The 21,201-nt window shown below is 36.0% G+C and overlaps 1 protein-coding gene across 2 annotated transcripts in view; it reads left to right on the top strand.

Moving 5' to 3' along the window:
• The window catches only part of LOC108973673 (sex peptide receptor-like), a gene marked incomplete at its 3' end in the record, with an annotated part of 110,952 nt that overhangs the window by 78,052 nt on the left and 11,699 nt on the right, over positions 1-21,201 (top strand). For both annotated transcript variants that reach the window (XM_018941078.1, XM_018941077.1), the window contains 1 exon segment: positions 17,110-17,881. In XM_018941078.1, coding sequence (XP_018796623.1) covers positions 17,362-17,881 — 520 coding nt within the window.

The raw sequence follows: 21,201 nt of genomic DNA, 5'->3' as shown, positions 1-21,201 counted from the left end.
GCATGGCTTACCGAAATCCTTAGCCGAGGGCAAAGTAGGCGCGTCAAAACAGAAATACAAGCGCGTTAACTGAGATAAGCGATAAGCACCAAAAGCGTGACGGCAGCAGAATGTATGCGGCAAATGTAGACTAAGCAAATGAAAACACGTAGCACCCACTCGTATGTGGGAGCAGTAGTTAGACGAGGCCACTTGAGAATTGCGGCAAAGCATGCGAAACGAGAGTGAGAGTTTTTATTTTGCTTTTTGCTCAAAGCAATTGATGAGTTTATGAGCATGCTCTGCTAACTGTTTTAATGCATGCATGTATGCATTTACATATTTGTATAGATAAGTGCGCTCATGTGTGGTTGTCGCTGGGAAATTGTGAATTTTCAAAACAGCGTGAAATATTCTGAATTACATTTGTTATTGTCGACTTTGTTAGACATGACTATCGAATTTCACGTAGTGGGCCTTGGAAAAGTTTTACCAATCGTGATTAGAATGAAGTCTTTGTGTTGCGCACACAAACAATTCAAGGTTTCAGCAGCACAAACACATACACATACGCTCCTATTTGTGTACCATTGTGCATGTGAGCATATTTGTCTTGCTGTGCGGTTTTGAATTATGGCCAAAGTTGGCGGAAATACAATGCCACATAATAAATAGGCCAAAGTCAATTTTTGTTTACGGCACAATTGGAAGAAATGTATTTGCTCTCCAGCTTTCCAAAGTAAATTGAAACAATTTAACGCTACATGCTTGGCTGCAAACAAGCTCTCGGCTTATTTGCTCTGCCAAAATACTACCGAGCATTTGATTCATTGCTCCGATGGCTGATGCTGTTATTTGCACATCATTACAAGGTATTTTAATGGAGTGTTCATTTGAATTACATGACTTTTTCCGAAATCAATCATTGTAAAGCTTGGGTGGCCACATGAAATGCGAAAGTTGAAGCACTGATGGTCCTTTTTTTGAAATACGGCGGTACATAACTCATGGTAGAGAAACGTTTCATAAAGCAATAAAAATAAGTAAAAATCTCCCTTCTTACAGGAGGATTGCCAACATATTAATGAATTAATTAAATCACATTTAAAGGACATAGACAAGCCATTTTAACTTCTAGAGAAGGACTTCAAAGACGACACTCATTATCCAAACCCATCGATCTTTCAAATTACTAAATACTTTCAGAGTAGTTTTGTAATTTTGCAATAACTTTACGCTTTAATCAAATTCAAGTTGCTTGTTCTTTTGCCTAAAAAAGTAAAAAAACAAAAAAATAAAAAGGATCGGTTTGATCTTTAAAATGAAATTTGATTTTTGAATGGCTTGCGCCTGAAAATATTTGCGGGAAAAAGCCCAGAAAAAACAGTTTTTAAGATGTTTCAACTTATTATAACTCCAGCCAATGAATATTTTGCCTTTAGAATCCATATTTTGTAAACGTATGTATACCGTAATATAAAATGTGGCAGCCTGTTTTATTTTTCATTGTCCATTTTTTATTAAAAGAATAATGCAAATAATATTATGAAATTGACATTAAGCTAACAAAGAATGATTTAATAACTTGTTGAGAATGTATGGCAACCCTACTTATTATTTTCATTTCATTCAAATGGAAAAAATATATAAATAAGTTATTACAACATAACACTGATTTATGCCCACGTCTTGATAGAAGAGAAGGACGATATGACAAAACATTGCCTTTTGGAGTGCGCTTATGACAATTGCCCTCTTCACGGCGCAAAAATAGTGCTTGGCGACTTTAACGCCAGTTCGAAAATTCAGTCTCCATGGCGAAACCCCTCCAAATGGATTGAGGGTGATCGACTTCGCAGGGGCCCAAAATATGACTGTTTGTAGCGCTTGATTCCAGTATAAGAAAATTCATGAAGCTACTTGGCTGCTTCCGGATCGAAAAGTTAAAACACAATATCGACAGTATTGTAATAATTAGACGACATGTCTTCAGTGTCCTTGACGTGCGTACGCACCGAGGTCTAATATCGACTCGGACCACTACCTTGTTACGGGGAGGATACTCTTGTGGAACCCCCAACGGTGATCTAGTATCCTTCGACCAGAGCATAATAAAATTACGGAGGGAACACTTTTTCAGCCTGCTGAATGGCAGCGAAAGCATAACACCAGAAGAAGGCGAACCCGATGCCTCAATAGATGTCGGTGGAGCAGACGTTCCATAGCCCGACCATGAAGAAGTTCGAATAGAAATTACCCGTCTGAAGAATAACAAAGCGACGGGGGCCGAGCTATTCAAACACGACGGCGAAGAACTGATAAGGAGCATGCATCAGCATCTTTGTAAAATAAGGTCGGCGAAATCGTGCCCAAAGTGTGCTCTGCACAATTCACAAAAAGGAAAACTTCACCATCTGCCCCAACTACCGTGGTATAAGCCTACTTAACATCGCGTATAAGGTTCTATTGAGCGTATTGTGTGAAAGATTAAAGCCCACCGTCAACAACTGATTGGACATTAACAGTGTAGCTTTAGACCTGGCAAAACAATAACCGACCAGATATTCATCATGCGCCAAATCTTGGAAGAGACCTGTGGAAAGCGAATCGATACGCACCACCTTTTCGTCGATTTCAAAGCTGACTTTGACAGCTTAATGGGTTGAAAAGTAAAGTACTCTCTCGACGAACAAAACTAAAGTCTATAAGTCACTCATTACTTATTTCCGTCCTGCTATATGGTGCAGAAGCATGGATGATGACAACAACTGATGAGTCGAGCTGCGAGTTTTCGAGAGAAAAGTTCTGTGAAAGTTTTATGGTCCTTTGTGCGTTGGCCACGGCGAATATCGCTTCGATACTCGAGACATAGTTCAGTGAATTCCAAGACAGCGGTTCCGCTGGCTGGGTTATGTTATCCGAACGGATGAAAACACTCCAGCTCTGAAAGTATTCGACGCAGTACCCTCCGGGGGAAGCAGAGGAAGAGTAAGACCTCCACTCCGTTAGAAGGACTAGGTGGAGAAGTACCTGGCTGCGCTTGGAATCTTCAATGGCGATCCCTTGCGATAAAAAGAAACGACTGGCGACTATAACTACGCAAGCGGTTTCTACGCCAGTAAAGAAGAAGAATAAGTACGAGTATACTCTTGTAGGACACAAAGAGGTGACCTACTATCTGGTGTTCAGAGCATTCTGAAGTTATGGAGGCTTGCTGAATGGCGCTGAAAGTGTAACATCTGCAGAAGATGTTCCATTGTCCGACCATGATGAAGTTCGAATAGCAATTATCTGTCTGAAGAACAACAAATCAGAAGAGCCGATGGATTACCGGCCGAACTTTAAGCACGGAAGATGTGCTATCTCGAATTGCAAAAAAAGATACGTGCCAAATTTTTTAAAGATATTTCGTCAAATAAAAAAGCCATTTGTGTGAGAGAGACAAACATGGGTAAATCGATTTAACTTTTCATTTTGATAATTTATAAATATATGTATTATAGTGCCTCCGACAATTTCTTCTGTATGTTACAAATTTCTTGCCAAACTTAATATACACTGTAGACGGTATAAAAGCTTTGAGAATTCTTCGTGTTGAATACACTTTTGGGAATAGATGGATGGGAGCCCTATTTAGTATTTTTATTACAAAATGAAAAAGAAAAACTTTTAGATTGAACATACTACAACTAAAAACGGTTGATAAGGCTTACGGTATATTTAAATAATATAATTTTTAGACACATAATTTTTGACATGAAAATTCTTAGGTGTTTAATGCAGTTTGATACCCTGTGGTCAAAGCTGAAAACAGAATTTTTCTATCACCCACAGATATTCTGTAACCTGCGGTTTTAGATTTTACAATACATTAAATTTTATTACATTGCATTATCTCATATTTTCATACGATCAGGGATTTATTCGGTTTAGACCGGTTCTGCCTGCTTGTTTGAAGTGAACAGCGCATTTTACGATCATTTTGTTTTACAAAATTTATCAATAGACTAACGGTGTCCAATCGGTTACGTGTTCTAGTTTGGATAGCAAAACGTTTTTGAGTTGGCCTTATTTTAACTTTTTGAAATTACTGCGTCTAAGATTTTTATCTACAATGCCTAGGCAGTGCGTAAATAATGTCAACAGTTTTTGTTAGGTGTGCGGGGAACTAACTCTTAAATCGCTTGTGCTAAAAGCTTACGAACTATATTTTGCGGTTAAAGTTGGGAACTAAGACAAAGAATGAGCCCCTCATATATGTTGTATAGTAAAATCTGTGTTAGATTGTTTACAGCTTCGTTAAGGGGTTCAAATCGTGAAATGCATTTTGCGGTGCCAATGATTTAGAGAGACCCTAAAGACCGTGTTACAGACTGCTATTTTTTCGTCACGAATATTAAAAGTATTGAACCGAAATCTAAACGTACGGTTACTGTAATTTACCATCAGCTTTAAGACCTGTCAAATAGAGTGAACAACTTCCAAAAGCACCAGGATCTTGGAGTCTCGATGAAGAACTAGAATCGACTAACTCTTCAAGTGATGTTACAGCAACCATTAAGGAAGTGACAACCGATCCTTTATTTGATTTACCAGGAAGTTCAACAGTGCCACATCTAATTACAGAGGGTGAACTTAATGATTTAGTTCGAAATCTTATCCTTTCAAAATTGCAGTCCGAATTTTTAGCATCCAGAATATAAAGTTGGAATCTTCTCCCAACTGAACTAATTACTGCCTATAACAAAATGTGTTACAACATGTCCCTTAAAATTCACTTTCTGGACTATCATTTTTTCTCGAAAATTTAGGAACCGTAAGTGTCGAACATGGGGATGGGGCCTACCAAGAAATTTCTGCTTTGGAGAAAAGGTACCAAGGCAAGTGGAGTGCCAGTTTGCTTGCCGATTACTGCTGACGTTGTTAAGGGATACTCCAAAAACAAAATATCGCCGAAAAACATCGACAGTAACATTTTATACTACTTTTTGGTTAATAAAATAATATAACAATAATATATTTATCGCAGTTTGCTTTTAACAAAAATTCTCTTAGCAAAAAAACTGTATGTGATAGAAGAAATCTGTATTGTATTTTTACACAATACTCAAGTTCTTTGTTCTGTTCATGTCACAAGAAACGAGATCATTTTTGTTTACCAGTGTATTTAAGAAATATTTTTTATGCTTTATTCAATAAATAGTGGCATCAAGCTCGTAAAGTTTAAGAGGAAATGGTATGGAAAGAAGAGCTAACAAATCCTTGGAAATGTACCATGTATAAATATACAAAGAAAATTCAAAATGGTGCTTGGAAAAGCTTCTCTATGGAATTAGCACTTTACATGTCACTTTTAACTTATTTCAATCCAATTATATTATTCTCTTCATCGTCATGGAAATAATGCATCTTGTGACATTCCTTATTAAATTTAGAATTCATAACACTCTCAAGTGAGTTTAAGTTAACATAACTATTATATGTATATTATATTTTGCACTGCGCTATATATGAACTGAAATTTTGGCTGTGAGGAAAAATTTGAGAATGTTGGTTCCCTGGTGTGAAATGAAGTTTAACATTGATTTTCTTTTTCTTTAATACTGTTTACCAAGGCAACTGTTGTACGCGCTGACGGGCGGAAGTACTCACGAATATCGTCAAATATATTTATCAATTCAGCAAAAATTATGCTCAAATGAAACCCTGGTATGACTACGTATTAACGTAAATAGCGCAATTAAATTGTTAAAATGCTAGAAATTTGGACATTTTTCTGCAGATGCCACCATAGTTACAGTCAACTTGTCGCAGAGTTTTTGGTGTAATTCAAGTATTTCCATATAGAAATCTTCTTCCACCAAAAGAAAGCAACCGAGTGTGGATAAAACATTCGAGAAGTTGGCTTTTAATGCCAATACTTGTTTTAATTTCCGCCGAATCGCGCCGTAGTTTCACTTTGCTTGCAAATCTTGTAACAAGTGCGGCATTTGGTGCCACGCGGCGTATACGCAACAAACAACCAGTGCAATTTGCCACAATCGAAAGACAAATGGAAGCGTGCAGTAAACAGTGTTCCACATGAGAAATGGAATATCATTTCTCACACATACATACATACATATATATTTATATACATATATATACATAGCTGCCAGCAGTTGGCAGTCTCTCTCAATGACGCGTTTTACTTGAATGTTACTTGTGTTGATTTCCCTTTGGTCGTGTGTGTTTAGCTGGAATTCAGTTTCATTATTGAGTCAATGATTTAAATTATATCCGGCGTCTGATTTACAACTTGTTTACGAGCTCTGCACTCAGCTAGCGTGAAGCCACTTATATATAATGTAGTCTGTGCTTCTTTGCACAGCGCTAGAAAAGTCTCTTCCTTTGATAGTTAGCCTTGGGCTTGCAAAGCGACCGCAGCTAAAGTTTTCCAACTCCTGCTTGCCGATCAAGGATAATGGTTTTGTTTACAGGCATTGTTGCGCCTGTCGCAGTGATTATGATGATCTACTCTATTTTCTCCATTGGCGGGTGCCTTCAGCCTTCAACAGCAGCTGCGTTTGGCTTTTTGACTCCATTGTAGTCGATTCATTTCTGCGATATATAACTACAGAGATGGCGGTTTCTGATGGCTGCGGTTGATTATTCGAAAGTGTGCGGTTGAGTGCTTCCGTACACTGCTGGGCTGCCAACGACCACAGCGCCATTGTGACGACGATTGCTGCTTGCATACAATCTTTACTGATTGAATAGTTCAAATTGTCTTTTATTTCGATTGTTATTGTGTTCTGTATTAATGGCTTCTGACGCTTTTGTACTGAGAAAATATTTCTTTAAGCGTTGTATCTTTCGAATGAATTTAACTTAACAAAAAATTATTTATTTAAACTTCAAAATGAAGTCCAACCAAATTTGCATTAAGAATTTCAAAACTTCGTAGTTGAAAAACTACGTTCAACCACAAATGCATAAATCGAAGAGATTTAACTAAGATTATAAACAATTTTCTCATGAAAATGCCGTGTGACACCAAATGCGGCACTTGTTACAAGATGTTCAAACTAAGTGAAACTATGGCAGAATTCAGCGGAAATTAAAACAAGAACACGCTTTAAAGGGCAACTTCTCGAATATTTTATTAACATTGCCTGAAGAACTTCCAGAAACATGGTAAAAGTAAAGTCAGTTGTTTACTAACGAAGTTTAGGTTTTTAAAATCACCGAAAAAATACCAACATCAAACAATGAAGTTCTTCAACTTCTACACTTTCCCAACGTGTTGCATTTAGAGTATAGTACAGCATATAATGTTGTTCACCTAACGGTTTTTTAGAAACCTGAGAGGCATAAATTAAATTCCGAAAGTCGGTCTGTTCGTACGCTGACTGGTGCATAGAACAATTTGCATATTGAAATATTTTGCAACCGCGGTTCACGTATTCCTTGGCGATATGGGTTGAGTTCCGCAGTTTGGTGAAATCGAAATCATGCTTAAAAATTCCCTCTAACTATGGTAAGGCAAACATTGAATAATAGGTTAAGTTCCATATATCTTTAACTAAAATTAAGTTTTGGCCCACCAAAATATCTTCTTCACTGTACGTCATAATTTCAAGATTATACCTTATAAAGTTCTCACAGATTCTGTGATATTTCAATTAAATGAACTTGTGCACCAAAAGTTGAGGGAAATCATTGGCACAAAATCTGTGATGAAGTTTCGAATAGAATAGTTTGTAGAGTATATTTTTTATCGTGAACGAAAGTCAAGTATATTTCATCGAGAACGCAGAAGAGTAAGAGTGGCGATAATTTGGAAAAATACTTTTGCGTATATCGCTTTGAAAATGCTGTTATCAGGTATTCTCAAAACTTATTAAATGAATAGCAGTTGCTTTTCAAGGAAATACGTTATAGTATTTGTACAATACTGACTCTTTGCTGTTGCCAATATATTTGCAATTGTACACTCTGCGAAAAACAAACGGTGAACTTAACAGAGTGGCTATATATAGCGCAAACTAAGGTTCACATTATCTTAAGGAGTTATACCAGTGTAATACATGAAAGATTTCGTGAATCTTTTTAAAAGAAAGTACGCTATACTATAATGTTTCGAAGTTCTTTGGACATACAAGTACTAAGGTATATTGATGAACAAGTATATTAAGTTTGCCACGCAGTTTGTAATACCTGGAAGGAAGCGTTGGAGACCCTATAAAGTAAATATACAAATGGTCAGCACATTGAGCTGAGCCGATTTAGCATGTCCGCCTGTCTGTATGTATACGAACTATCCCCTCAGTTTATAAGGCATCGGTTTGAAATTTTGCGAACGTCATTTTCGGGTGATATCGGACCACTATAACATATAGCAAACATGCTAACTGAACGATCGGTTCTTGTAGGAAAAACTTTTACATTTGACGTGGTATCTTCACAAAAGTTGGCACAGGTTATTTTCTAAGATAATAATGTAATATACGAAGAAATTGTTCAGATCGGTTAACTATAGCATATAGCTGGTATACAAACGGAACGAACGGAATTAAGGGATAGTATGGAAAACATTTGACGTGGTATCTTCACGAAATATATAATAACCGACAAAAATTTTTAGGTCGTATTACTATAGCCTATATCTTCCATACAAACTAACACATAGTTACTAAAAGAAATGCACCTGTGAAGGGTATATTAGCTTCAGTGCAGCCGAAGTTAACGTTTTTTCTTATTTTTACAAAAATATTGATAATAACGAAGTTATGTGCTGTCTTCGGGTTTGCCAAAATGAGTAGCTGGAACAAAAAAAGTCAAAAGGGTTATTAAAGTTTTGAAAAATATAAAAAAAATAACAAAATATCGTAGTTCTGAAAAGGAAAAAAAAATTTTTTTTCAGGAAAAAATCCGATTTATACCTACTAGTGATCGCTCTTTAGAGCGCTGCCATTCTAAAACTATCCAAGATACGACATTACCGTTTTCACAAGATATTTTTGAAAATATAAACGAAAAAGCAAAAAAGAAAGAAAATCCTTTTTTTGAAAGTGTCACACTGGAATAGCTCCTTAAGTTGACAGAATTTTTTACACCAACACAACACAACCACTTTTATTAACTTCATATTTAAAGTAATTTCATATCATAGGCTTGCCGTTTAACATTGCTTTTAGTGAAAAATGCGAGCACACACACACATAGCAAACCCTAGAACTAATAAAGCAAAATAAAAATATTTGTTAAAAAAAAAAATGCTTACTATTTCGTAGAACACCCCCTCCTTCTAATAACCTCGACTATTCGTATAGATATAGGTTCAAACCAGGTTTGAAGATAATTTTTATTAATTCCTTTATTTCAAACAGCTTCGATAATTTTTTCTATTTCTTTAAGACATTTTGGACGCATTTATTTATCCTTTTGCCCACATAATGCCAGCTGCACTTAATTGGAATGTTTCCTGGCCATGTTAGAGTAGCAAATCAAAAATCGTTTTGGTTTTTAACCTGTACATAAATATTTCTAATGAATGATAGAAAAAGAACTCTTCTTTTCTATGACGCACTATGGCATATCCGTCGGAAAACAGAAAAAATACCATTTCTCCAGTCTGATGCTTTTCAAGTTTCGTACGATGTTGCCCACTTTAACCGCACTTTCTTTATTCGGGCAATAAGAAGTGTTTTTTTTTTGGCTGGACGTTGCGCTCGCATTCCAAAATTATTTAGGTCATTTTGCATATATCGTGTTTTCTCCCAGTAGTTTAGTAAAATATTGAAATGTTTGTTCAAGCACGTTGAAAGCGATCAGTAAAGCACATCCTTGTAATTTGACGTTCATGACGAGATTTTACTTTTCACGGATGCCCACTGCCTTTTGTTCGAGTTAAAGTATTAAAATTCGTATTGTTTTTAATAATACTGCTCACACACACTTTCGACTGCGTGGGGTTTTATCTCTTAATGTAGTTTCCTCATGTAAAAAACAGCATTTCTTCAACAAGTTTTTTCTCATGTAAAAATTATTATAATATTTTATTGGAATTTTTTATTATTACAAACATATTATATTAAAAAAGAAATTTGAAAAAGTATTTTAAACGTGGCCATTGCAACGCAATTTCCATTGACTCCTCGGAAAAAAGATGCACCCGCGTTTGGCAGATTACTCGTTTCCGTATTATCTAAAGTGAGAAAAAATACATGTTTAGTTATAAAAAAAAACTGAGAATTGGATTTTTAGCATACACTAAAAAAAATGAAAATTTGCCAAAAATTTTGTTCAAATTATTGTAAGCGAAAAGAATTCTTCGTCCAAGTATTTAAGAATTGTATCCCAAAAATCCAAGTAAAATTGCATGAAGATGAGTAGTTCTCGAGAATTCTTGCCAACCGACTTCTAAAAGTTTCTAAAACACGCGTTTAAAGGTTTCAGTGATATTCGTATAATAGTGGGGCACAAGTGCACAAGTTCTCAACTATCTCCGAAAATTTAAGACAATTCTTATAGATCCTTATACAGGAAGAGGGCAATATCATCTGCTTATAAATAAAGTAATAAAAAATAGAATGGAAAATGCTCACTTAATTTCCAATCTGACCTCGACATAACTTCTAGGCAATGCCATACAAATTCACATTAAATATAACAATTTGCTGATTTTCCTTGCAATACCTGTGGGGAATCATGTAGAAGGTAATAAATAAAGTACTAGTATTACTTGCTTTTCACTGTTTTTGTTTTATGCAACACCTGCGGCTTTCTGAGATATCAACGCTCAATCTTTATTCATGGTGACATCCTAATATTTTAAGCTATATTTGCTTAACGTATCATTCAAAGACGACTGTAAGAATATTTAGATATTAAAATGTGTGACATTTTGCTTATTGAAAATGGTAAAATTTCAGCGAATTTGCGAATATCACGCTGAATGTGAACTTATTGCATGTGGTGTTATTTGTTAACTTTTAAATTGTGTTTGACAGCATGAAGTTGCCGTCTCAGCTAACTAAATTTAACATGTGAGTAAGCTAACATGGTCAATGTGTTGTTGATTGCGTTGACTCTGCCAAGGTAAATGTTAATCCATGGTTCGGATAAACATGTCAAGTCACAATAGTGTCATAAAACGCGAAATTTTCGTATCCAAAATTGGTAAACGGCGAGTCGAAAAAATGAATGTTGTCTTCGTTCAGTATACAAACCCTCTTATCGAAAATATTATTTATTTTACAGTTAGAAAATAACAAGAATTACCAATTACCTTTTTCCTTTTCATGAGAATAATAACAGATTTGCCTAGGAGTCTACTTAAACACATAAATATGGTACAAAAATCTCCTAAAAAAAAAAAAAAAAAAAATAAAAAAACTAAAAAAAAAAAAAAAAAAAAACTTACATAAGGCCNAAAAAAAAAAAAAAAAAAAAACTTACATAAGGCCCTTTAGCGTACATCATAGGCATATTTAAGCCTTGTAATTAAAATATAAAATATAAAAAAATTGTTTTAGGTTATCCGAAAGTGTACTTTAGTTTCAATACTTAATATCTGCTTAATTGGTATGATATTGTAGTGCCAATAGTTTGTGGTTTCAATTAAATCTATTTATTTTTGTTGATGTAGAGTATCAATTTTGTTAGTTTGGGCAATTCACGCAACTATTTTTTACAAATCTGTGGCTTTACTTCATTAAAAACTTGTTTGCTCTTTCAAGGTAATTGATTTTTAATTGCATCACTTTTTTAATTTTTTTTCCTTCATATTGTTTATATATTTAAATTGAACTGTTTTTTACATAACAAAGCTGTCATTTGAACAATTAGTCGGCCTGTGTGAGATATTGAGTTGAAGTTGACATTTGAATGACAGCACAAATTAATGAATTAAGAGACTACAGTTATTTCTTCCAATACCACAACCAATAAGTTCGCTTCTGAGTGGATGTATATTATAGCAACATATGTATATTATTATGTTGTAAAATCAAAAACATTGTAAGTTGAGACTATCAATCCACAGGACCTGTGTTGCATTCGCTGTCACTGATTCGAAAAATGAACCTCACCAAAGGCTTACAACTATTATACTCTTGCAACCGATTGTTATAGAGTGTAATACTTTTGCTCAGCAAACATAACCTAGAACTAAGCGAGATAAATATAGGGTTGCATACACATTTGAGGTACTAACCACAGAACAAAGGGTCTAGGTTGTGAAATGTGCATATAACTACCTACATATATTCCCCTTGATTAAATTTAACTATTCCATCTAAAAGTGCAAAACCAAAACGGGAATTTTATATGGGAACAAGTTTTACATTTTCAGCTATGCTGTCACAGAAGTGTTTTGGATAGTCTACTTTATATCGAATACAAGTATTTTTTGTGTATTGTCACACACAACATTTAGTGTAGGTCAAAAGCTCATTGAAACGGGCCGTATGTAGGTCGTCCTCTCACCTCTACACCTCTTAATTAAGACGATAATATCAAACAAGTCAAAGTAACTCTACTTGAAAAACATCGTATTGGCATCATAAAGCAAAGGATTTTAGCATTTCTTATGGATCAACTCAACAGATTGCGGTTAATGTTTTAGGTATGAAGAGTGCCGATACTGGGCTCGTCACGCAAATTCTCCATATTTTGCAAAGCGCCGTCGAGTAGAGTTCTCAAAAGAGATGATTTACAAAGTAGGTGGGTACTTAATATTCCCCAAACTCATCGTTTCTGGTGATTATACGGGAGTTTATCAATATGATGTCGTTACAGTTCAAGAATCTATCGAATGGCGCTCCGAAAATAAGCCGAAGCCAAAAAAACACTTCAAAAGCATTAAGAAAAATTCAGGCGATATTCATGTTTTCTTTATTATCGTGGTGTGGTTCATCATGAGCTCGTTTCACAAAGTGAATCGGTCAATATGGAATAGGACTTGACCATTTTGAGACGACCGCATTTGTGAGCAGGAATTTTATGATGCGTAGTCGCATTCCTGCGGGATCGTCATTGACTTTATGGCCAAACAAGAGATTTGGCTCCCTGTGACTTTCTTCTATTTCTTAAAAATCCGCCTCGGCATGAGGTATTGAAAATCATTCGTTGAAGGCAGCCCAGTCGAGAATAATTAACAAGTGTTTGGAATGTGGATTAAACGTTGGCATCGTATTGGATTAAAAGAAAGCTTTTTTGAAGGCGATAATAAAGTTCTGTATTAAAATACGTGAAAATACGTTGTTATTTGTCAGTGCGAGTCAAGTTTAATAGATGGTAATTACTTTATGTAATACAAATGTACTGCATTCAGTACTGGATTAAGTGCAAGGCGTGGTACTGAATAATAATGGAAAAATTTTAAAAATTCAAATACAGAACTGGTTTTAAATTCATATTCTATAATTTTTAATTAAACTTCGGGATATGTTGGGTGGGGTTTTTGCAATAATAGGGATATTTAATTTTAAATATCATTCTCTTCATTTTTATTTGAAAAAGGAAGCAGGAATCACTCCTTTCATTTGATAATAATATTTTAAATTGTTATGGCAAAGCACCTGTCAGTCTAATTCGTATGTATATAAACATATTATATTTGTATGTAGTAGATATAGTGGTTTGTGTATTGGTATGTACAAACATGAATGTTTTGCTCTGACAGCGAGGAAATTAGTAATTATAAGCACGAAATTGGAAAATATTGCAACACAATCAGACTGCCAATATGGGCTATCTGTCAAATGTCAATCCTTTTACCTCGCGCATTACATGAAGTGCGCTACCGAGATGTTACGAATCGAATTACAAAATGAAATGATGAGTGAATTAGTATTCAATTGAAATGTGGTTGATGTTAATGCTCTGGGAATTGCTAACTATGAAATACTTGATGCTTTACCGCGAATTAATTATAGTTGCCATGTATTTCAAAATTATCAGGTGTGGCAGATAGAGATCTATGTTAACGTTTAATTTCTTTGTATACATCAAAACATATCTATGTAATAGCAAACGACCAGTGAAATCAATGGCATATCATTGTGAACTATTTTTGATTTTATTTTTTATATTTGTCTTAAAAATACAAAACTTCAACATGTTTAGAAGGATTAAATATCAGATAAGAAGTATTAAATATATTGAAAAATATAGCACAGAAGTTATCGTTACCGTTTAAAAATGATAAATATAATAAATAGAAATATATAAGCTACCGTGGTAATGCCTTCCAGGGGGCTCTCTTACCCACGTTCTTTCCTTGGACTCACCAAATTTCATCACTGCTTCTTATACTTCACCGGAGATAGGCACGGCATACCTTTACGCTTTTTAGCATCGATTCTCGCATCGAATATCTTTTTCGCTAAGATCAAAAATCCTCGAAGAACTCTTCTCTCGACTTTTATTGCGATATCGTCTATGTTTCTATGTAGGATGTTAGTTCAGTTTGTCGGGAGGGGCCCTAATTATTTGATGAGTCTGATCAGAGTGGTGCTAAGTTAAACAAGTCTTGACTGCTTCGAAAATGTTGTACGAAGCTCAAACTGCTTTAAGTTTTCCTCTCATTAACGCTTCACTGACTTTGGTCGATTCCTTCCCGATAGCCGCAAAAGCTTCAGAGCCAGCCTGCTTCCATGTCAAATTATGTCTATGCCATCGGCAAATAACTGCACGAAAGCCTAAAAAATGGTTGTCTTCCATGATGAAGTTGAATCGCCTTGTTCGAAACTTTCTCCGGTAGAAAAAGGTTTGTAGAGTTGAGATTCTAGCTTGATGGCGCTGGGGTTATTGCTCCATGTCATTCTGAAAAGGTGTTTAGATAGCAGATATATCAAGCTGGAACAATGCGGTGTATTGAAATTTGCCATGTAATTGCCGGTGAATATTTCCTCACATACGCCTTCGCTATCGGTTCTGAACCAACTTCTCTTATAGTAGGGGATTTTTGCAGTTACTAAAGCGTGTCAGAAAATTTTATGGGGAGAAACATTGCATCTTTTTATGTAGCCCTAGTCAGATTAGAGAAAAAAAAATCGATCCGTCGGGAAACTCGAGCGCGTCAGATTAAGAGATGGTAAATTAAATATATGAAGACGAGTGTATATTTCAATATTCTGACAGTTTAAGGGTGACTTAGAGAAATAGCAGGGTGACAAATCAGTAAAAAAAAAACGTCACCTTAAAAGACTCGAGCGCGATAGATTTCTTTTTCATATTAAAGGTAATTCTGTCAGAATCACGAAAATCCTATAATCTGACAGTTTCCATGGGGCGATAGAGATAGAATCGTCGACAAAAGGTCAAGCGTACTGATCAGCATAGCGTGGTTGTTGTTAGTAGACGCTTGAAACTTTTGTTTGTTTGTGGTGTTTTCAATTTTTTCCCCTTTACAGCGAGAAGCGTACGAGGACTTGGATGCTGGGAAATATTTTTTTGAAGACTAGACTGTCATAAAAGAAGTAAAAAATTGTAAAATTTTATATTTTTTCTCGGTTACGGAAATGCAAAATGACGAGGAAGTTCGAGGAGTTCAAGAAGTGGAAACCAGCTTCGACGATGACTCGAATGACGATAATTGTTATGTTTTTTTTTAATAGTTATATAATATTACATCCTGTAACAAAAACAAGAACCAAATAGAATTCTTCCACTTTTAAATAGTCAGGTTAACGATATTCCTCTATATAATTGTTAGATTATCTTTTGGGAAGACTCTGACATCAACTTCATCTCCCTGCATAAAAATCTGACGCGCTTGAGTATCTCAAGGTCACCTTTTTTTTACAAGTTTTAAAATCAGTTATGACTTTTGGAGCTTCATTAACATTCGCTTTGAAAATCTGACACGCTCGAGTAACTTTTTTTTTTTGTTTTTTTTTGGTTTTGTTTTTAAACTCTCATTACGGCCCTCCGCCTTGAATTTATTGTCAGATTAATGCGCGTATATACCATACATGACGCGCTTGAGTATTTTTATGTGACTTTTTTTTACATTTTTGAAATTAATTACCCGCTCTTCTCCCCACTAAAATGAAAAACTACACCTAGACTTTCTTTTTTTTAAACGTTATCTTGACAATCTAGTAAGTCTCCATGACGCTCCAGTAACTGCAAATTTAGCACTCCAGGCCCCCCTACTATTACTATTTAGATAAATTGAAACCGTTGGCCTTTTAAGTATTTTTGATATTATGTAAGAGTAGCTTAAGTTGACAAGTTGACTTTGACACATTTATTTAGATTTTAAGTAGTGCTCTGGGCTGATCAATTATCACTGAGTTTCGTATTTGGCATGCTTAGCTATTTTGGAATTGCTTGCGATAAAAAATTGCTCCAAGTTTGGACTTTGAAAGTTTTTACAAAGTAAACTTTCTTGATAATGACGTCTTTAGAAAAGAGTGCCAACGGTATACTTTCTAAAATGACACTCTGTTTATGAACGTTCCCTGTATTTACCATCTCCTGATGATAGCAAGGCTAAAAGTTACCTCTCCAAATCGATATGGAAGTGCGGTTCAGGATTCCTTCTTATGCAGCGGGTATCAACGTACATATGGCACCAGCGATACATACGCACGCCAGCCCTCTGCACTTACGTCAGCTATTTCTCAACAGTTGTGGTGGAGACTCTTGACGGCCACGATGCTATTTCATATATGACTATTGGTCCGACTATCATGGTGTGTATCCAACGTAATAACATATGCCCGGTTTGCAGTCCCAAGTTCCACCAGATAGTCGTTTGTACACCATTAACGCATTGGTGGCTTTCGCAATCATTGAGTCGGTCCCGTACTTTTTCCATATACAAGTTTTGAATCTAGTATCAACCCTACTTTATTTCATCAACATCATCTATTTAATTGAGCGCTAGGATCCTCAGGTATGGAATAGATATATGTACGTCTTTCGAAAGAATGATGACAGTTTTTAAACGGTATATGTTAAGTCCGACGTTACGCACCAACTTTTTACTAGGATGAATTCTGTTTGGGTGATGCTAATGTAATCCATATAGCCTTAGCAGCGGATACCAATTTTTATGAAAATTAATCTTTTGAATATTTTTAACCATTAAAAACAATTTAAATTCATTGCTTTCCCGCTTTTTATTTTTTCCAGGCGGTTTCAAAAACATCTCTAACTTTGACATATGAAATACCAATGGATCTACTAAGAGGAGAGAAAGTAAAAGTAACTTAGCAAGCGCAACAGCAGTGAAGGAGTCTAAAAATTTACGCCTAAAATGGTCAAAGTAATGATTACAGAGATACAAAGCGCAACGAAATAAGCAGACAGCTAAAGTTAAGAATTATTAAACTTTTACGTAATTATTATTGACCATAACAAAATTATCAAAGGAGAATACAGTGCATGGTCGAGTTAGGAAGAAATATGAATGCACAGCCAAACCAGAAATACAACACTAAATCTGCAAGCCTTGTAACAGAAACTATAGCCGCCGTTATGGCACCCATTTTGGACACGAGCAATGCATCTTATGCGGCTACAACTTACAACGTGGATGCTGCAGCAACAACAGCGATAACGCTACCCTATTGGAGTAGTGATGGCGGCGAGGAGGGCGGTGGCAGTAGTAGCTATAGTGGACTTAGTGCGACAGCGGGCAGCGCTCACGCCTATAATGACACGCAGGCGGCAGATTACAATTCGAGCGATTATTATGAGTATCCGCCACCCTGTCTGTCCTTCGACGAGCCGGCGAATGTATCATATTGGAATGTGACCTGCGATAATCCGTTGGAATATGGTCTACCTTTGTATGGTTATTGTATGCCCTTTCTACTGGTCATAACAGTGGCGGCGAATTCGTTGATTGTGCTGGTGCTGAGTAAGAAACACTTGGCCACACCCACAAATTTAGTTTTAAGAGGTAAGTGTTGTGATATTTTGTTGATATTTTTAAGGCGTTTGAAAGGCTGATTTCAAGCCTGCATATATAATATTAAGTTACTATGACAAATAAGTAGAAAGAAGTATAGAGAAGAAAAGAAGAGCACATTTCGGGTGTCGAGGAGCATTTGATACTCTCACACGTTGCAGGAATGCAAGAAATTGTAATATTTTCAGCTGCTGTCAAAACTTTATTTAAACAAGAAGGGCAAGGTCCGCATAATACGGAGGCTTAGACAAGGTCTAGAGTAAGAATTATAAAGGCTTAAGCTGCAGCTTCGAGTTCACACTAACAATACGATTACATAAGCTCATATCTTATTTATATTTAATTATACAATTTGTAAAACAGAAAAGAATGTTGGAGATCCTACAAAATATATAAATATAATTGATCAGCATGAAAAGCTGACTAGTTTTAGCCATACTCCTCTGTCTCTCCGTCCGTGCTTCAGTTTTTGAGAACTCGATTTAAAATTTTTCACACGTTTTCTTCACCCTACTGAATATGTGCTATGAATACCTCAGTCACATGTAACCTTTTGTTCTGATATTAGTCTTAGTCTCATGGCATCGACCTTGATTATGTACTTGTCAAAAGCTCGAACTAAGGCTTTGCACGCAGGTGGTACACATCGTCTTATTAATTTGCTTTCTCTTTTTTCTTTAGTTCCACATCAAGATACAGCAATAATTTTCTCTCACTAAACACATACACATACATTAATCATCACTAAGCACACTTACCTATATGCGCACCTAATTGTTGGAGGAAATTTTGAACCCCAACCCCCAACCAGTGCCGGTTGCGATTCTTCTTTCTGATTAGACGAGTACAAGCGTAGAAGGCGTGAATGCAATCGCTTAAATGCACACATGACGCACTTACAACCGCACACATACATACATAAGTCGGATGTATCCGCTTTGCATGCTCTTAATGCGCAGTGATTTCAGTGTCAGATCCTTGATGTAAACACACGAGAAATCGATGACAACATTAATTTCAATATTAAGTATACGCCTCGGCGGCACAAGGCGTGGGTGTGCAGGCGCCGGCCAGAGGAGGTGCTCGTATGCGTAGCATGCAAACAGTAAACACATTTCTAAGTGACAACACACTGCCCTCCAACGCACAGTGAAAAATGCAAACAGACATTAAAATGAAATCGATATTATTAGCATTTCAGGCAGCAGTAGGTTCTTCCTCCCGCGCTTCTTCCTTGCTCTCAGCCGATAACGATGTTTGGGTCGCGCTAATTTCAGCACTTCAGTGCTTTGTTTGTTTTTACTGTGCAATAAGGATTTTATGTTTGAGTACTTTTCTTTGTTTTTGCACACTGGATCGATTTTAAATAGAACACTAATTACATTTTTAAAATGAAATATCAATGGGAAAAAGATAAGTCTCAATAGAGACCACACTGGGCATTTAAGCCAAACAGTCACTCTTCAACATAACAATTTATTGGCCATTTAAAATATATTTTGTAGCTACCTTGGGTTTAATTAATCGCTACTTGAGCGTTCTTTGGCGGTTGGGTATAAATACAACTATTATGTGGTAATTTCATGTAAAATTGAATAAGAAGTGTCTCTTCATTTTCTTGTCGCTCTGCTGTTGCAAACGGCAATAAAAGCGGAGTTGTTTAATATGTGAGGATAATAACAAGACGACACCTTAAGAGAATATGATGATTTTGGACGATTTGAAAAGCTGTTCTAGTGTTACTGTTCAAGCAACCGACTTCAGTAGCATTTTAGTTTTCGAGAAAAACTCTTAACCATACATTAAAAACACAAAAAAAAAAAAAAATAAATAAATAATTAAAATAAAATAAAACAACTAATCAAGCCATACTACCACACAAAGATTTAATTTCCTTTTATAAGATGACAAGCGTGATTTTTCGCTCCAAGGCCTGAATCGAAGCGGGATTGTCCGCATAGATTTAAGACTTTACATATTCCCACAGGAAAAAGTCTAACGGTATGACAAGATCTTGGTGGCCAATCGACCGGCGCAAAGCGAGAAATTATCTGCTCCCCGAAGTGTTCTTTTAATAAAACCATTGATTAATTGTGGAAAGGCCATTTCTTGTTGAAAGCAAAAGTCGCCGAGATCACAAACTTCTATTTCTTATTTTCATACCCATTGAATCAAATATGCGCCTCATCGCTGAAAAAAATTTGGCTCGAAAAGGTCGAATCTTCTTGGAGCTTGTTTTTTTTTCGAATTTCGAGCGGGATCAGCTTATGTACAATCTATATTTTGTACGCTTTCAATTTAAGATCTCTACATAAAATGTGCCAAGTTTTTCCAAACGAGCTGCTGCGAATGGCGCCGAAATACTCTCCAAGTCCTTCGTGTACACTCCCTGCTAGGGCCGCTATATTTTCTTCAATTTAGATTGTTTATCATATTTGTGTTTGAAAAACATTTAATGCTTTTCTGAGGAATAAAATTTGGGAAATTACTCTGAATTTTACTCTGAAGAGTTTTTTTTTATAAAATATGATTTGGTTAAGAAGTCGACTCTAACAGCCATCTCACTTGGACAGCTTAGATAGATAAATTATATGTATAACAGATCATAAGATGCTTAAAAATCGATAATGTTCTTTGGTTCGCCGAAAGTAAAACTGCCGAGCTATTTCAATCTCAGATAATGGATAAAGGAAGAGAAAGCGTCTGACTGTTTCCACCTCACTCTCCTCCATATAGCTTTGTCAACTAGTGTCCGCCCAGATTTTTAGCCTTACTACTTAAATGTGTATTATACAGTGTCCAGTAAGAACTCTTACGATTACGGTTAGATGAACTATGCTAAGGGTAAGTTATATAGATCTCCTGTGTTTTTTTTTTCTAGGCCAAAAGAACGTGACAGTCGCACAGGACAGACAACAGATTGTTGTCGATCAGCGCCTTCTAAGCGCAGGCGAGGTTCATTGACTAAGTGCAAGAACGCAACAAGTATCCAACTCGTTCCCATTCCAATGTCAGCGGGCAATAATACTCCCTCTGGCTGGCTTGATGAAGTTACTTGATGCTATTCGGATTATAGAGCGGTCATAGCGAATGCTCGCCTTCTAAAATAAGCTGAACTTGGAATGTGTATTCGAATATCTATGGTCACCTCAATAGCAGCCACTGGCACTTGGCATTTTTCAAAAACTACGTCTGTTCTCCAGCGATTCCTCATCACGATTAGCTTCTGCGATGCAGTTTTCAGAAATGCGGTTGAACGAGAAGATAATTTCGGCGCATCCTTGTTCGAACGCCTTCATATACCCAGCTTC

Source organism: Bactrocera latifrons, unplaced genomic scaffold (assembly GCF_001853355.1).
Source record: "Bactrocera latifrons isolate USDA-ARS-PBARC rearing strain unplaced genomic scaffold, ASM185335v1 scaffold_5, whole genome shotgun sequence".
In the NCBI taxonomy this organism is placed as follows: Eukaryota; Metazoa; Arthropoda; class Insecta; order Diptera; family Tephritidae; genus Bactrocera; species Bactrocera latifrons.
The sequence above is the reverse complement of the archived record's forward strand: the minus strand, read 5'-3'. Positions and strand labels throughout refer to the sequence as shown.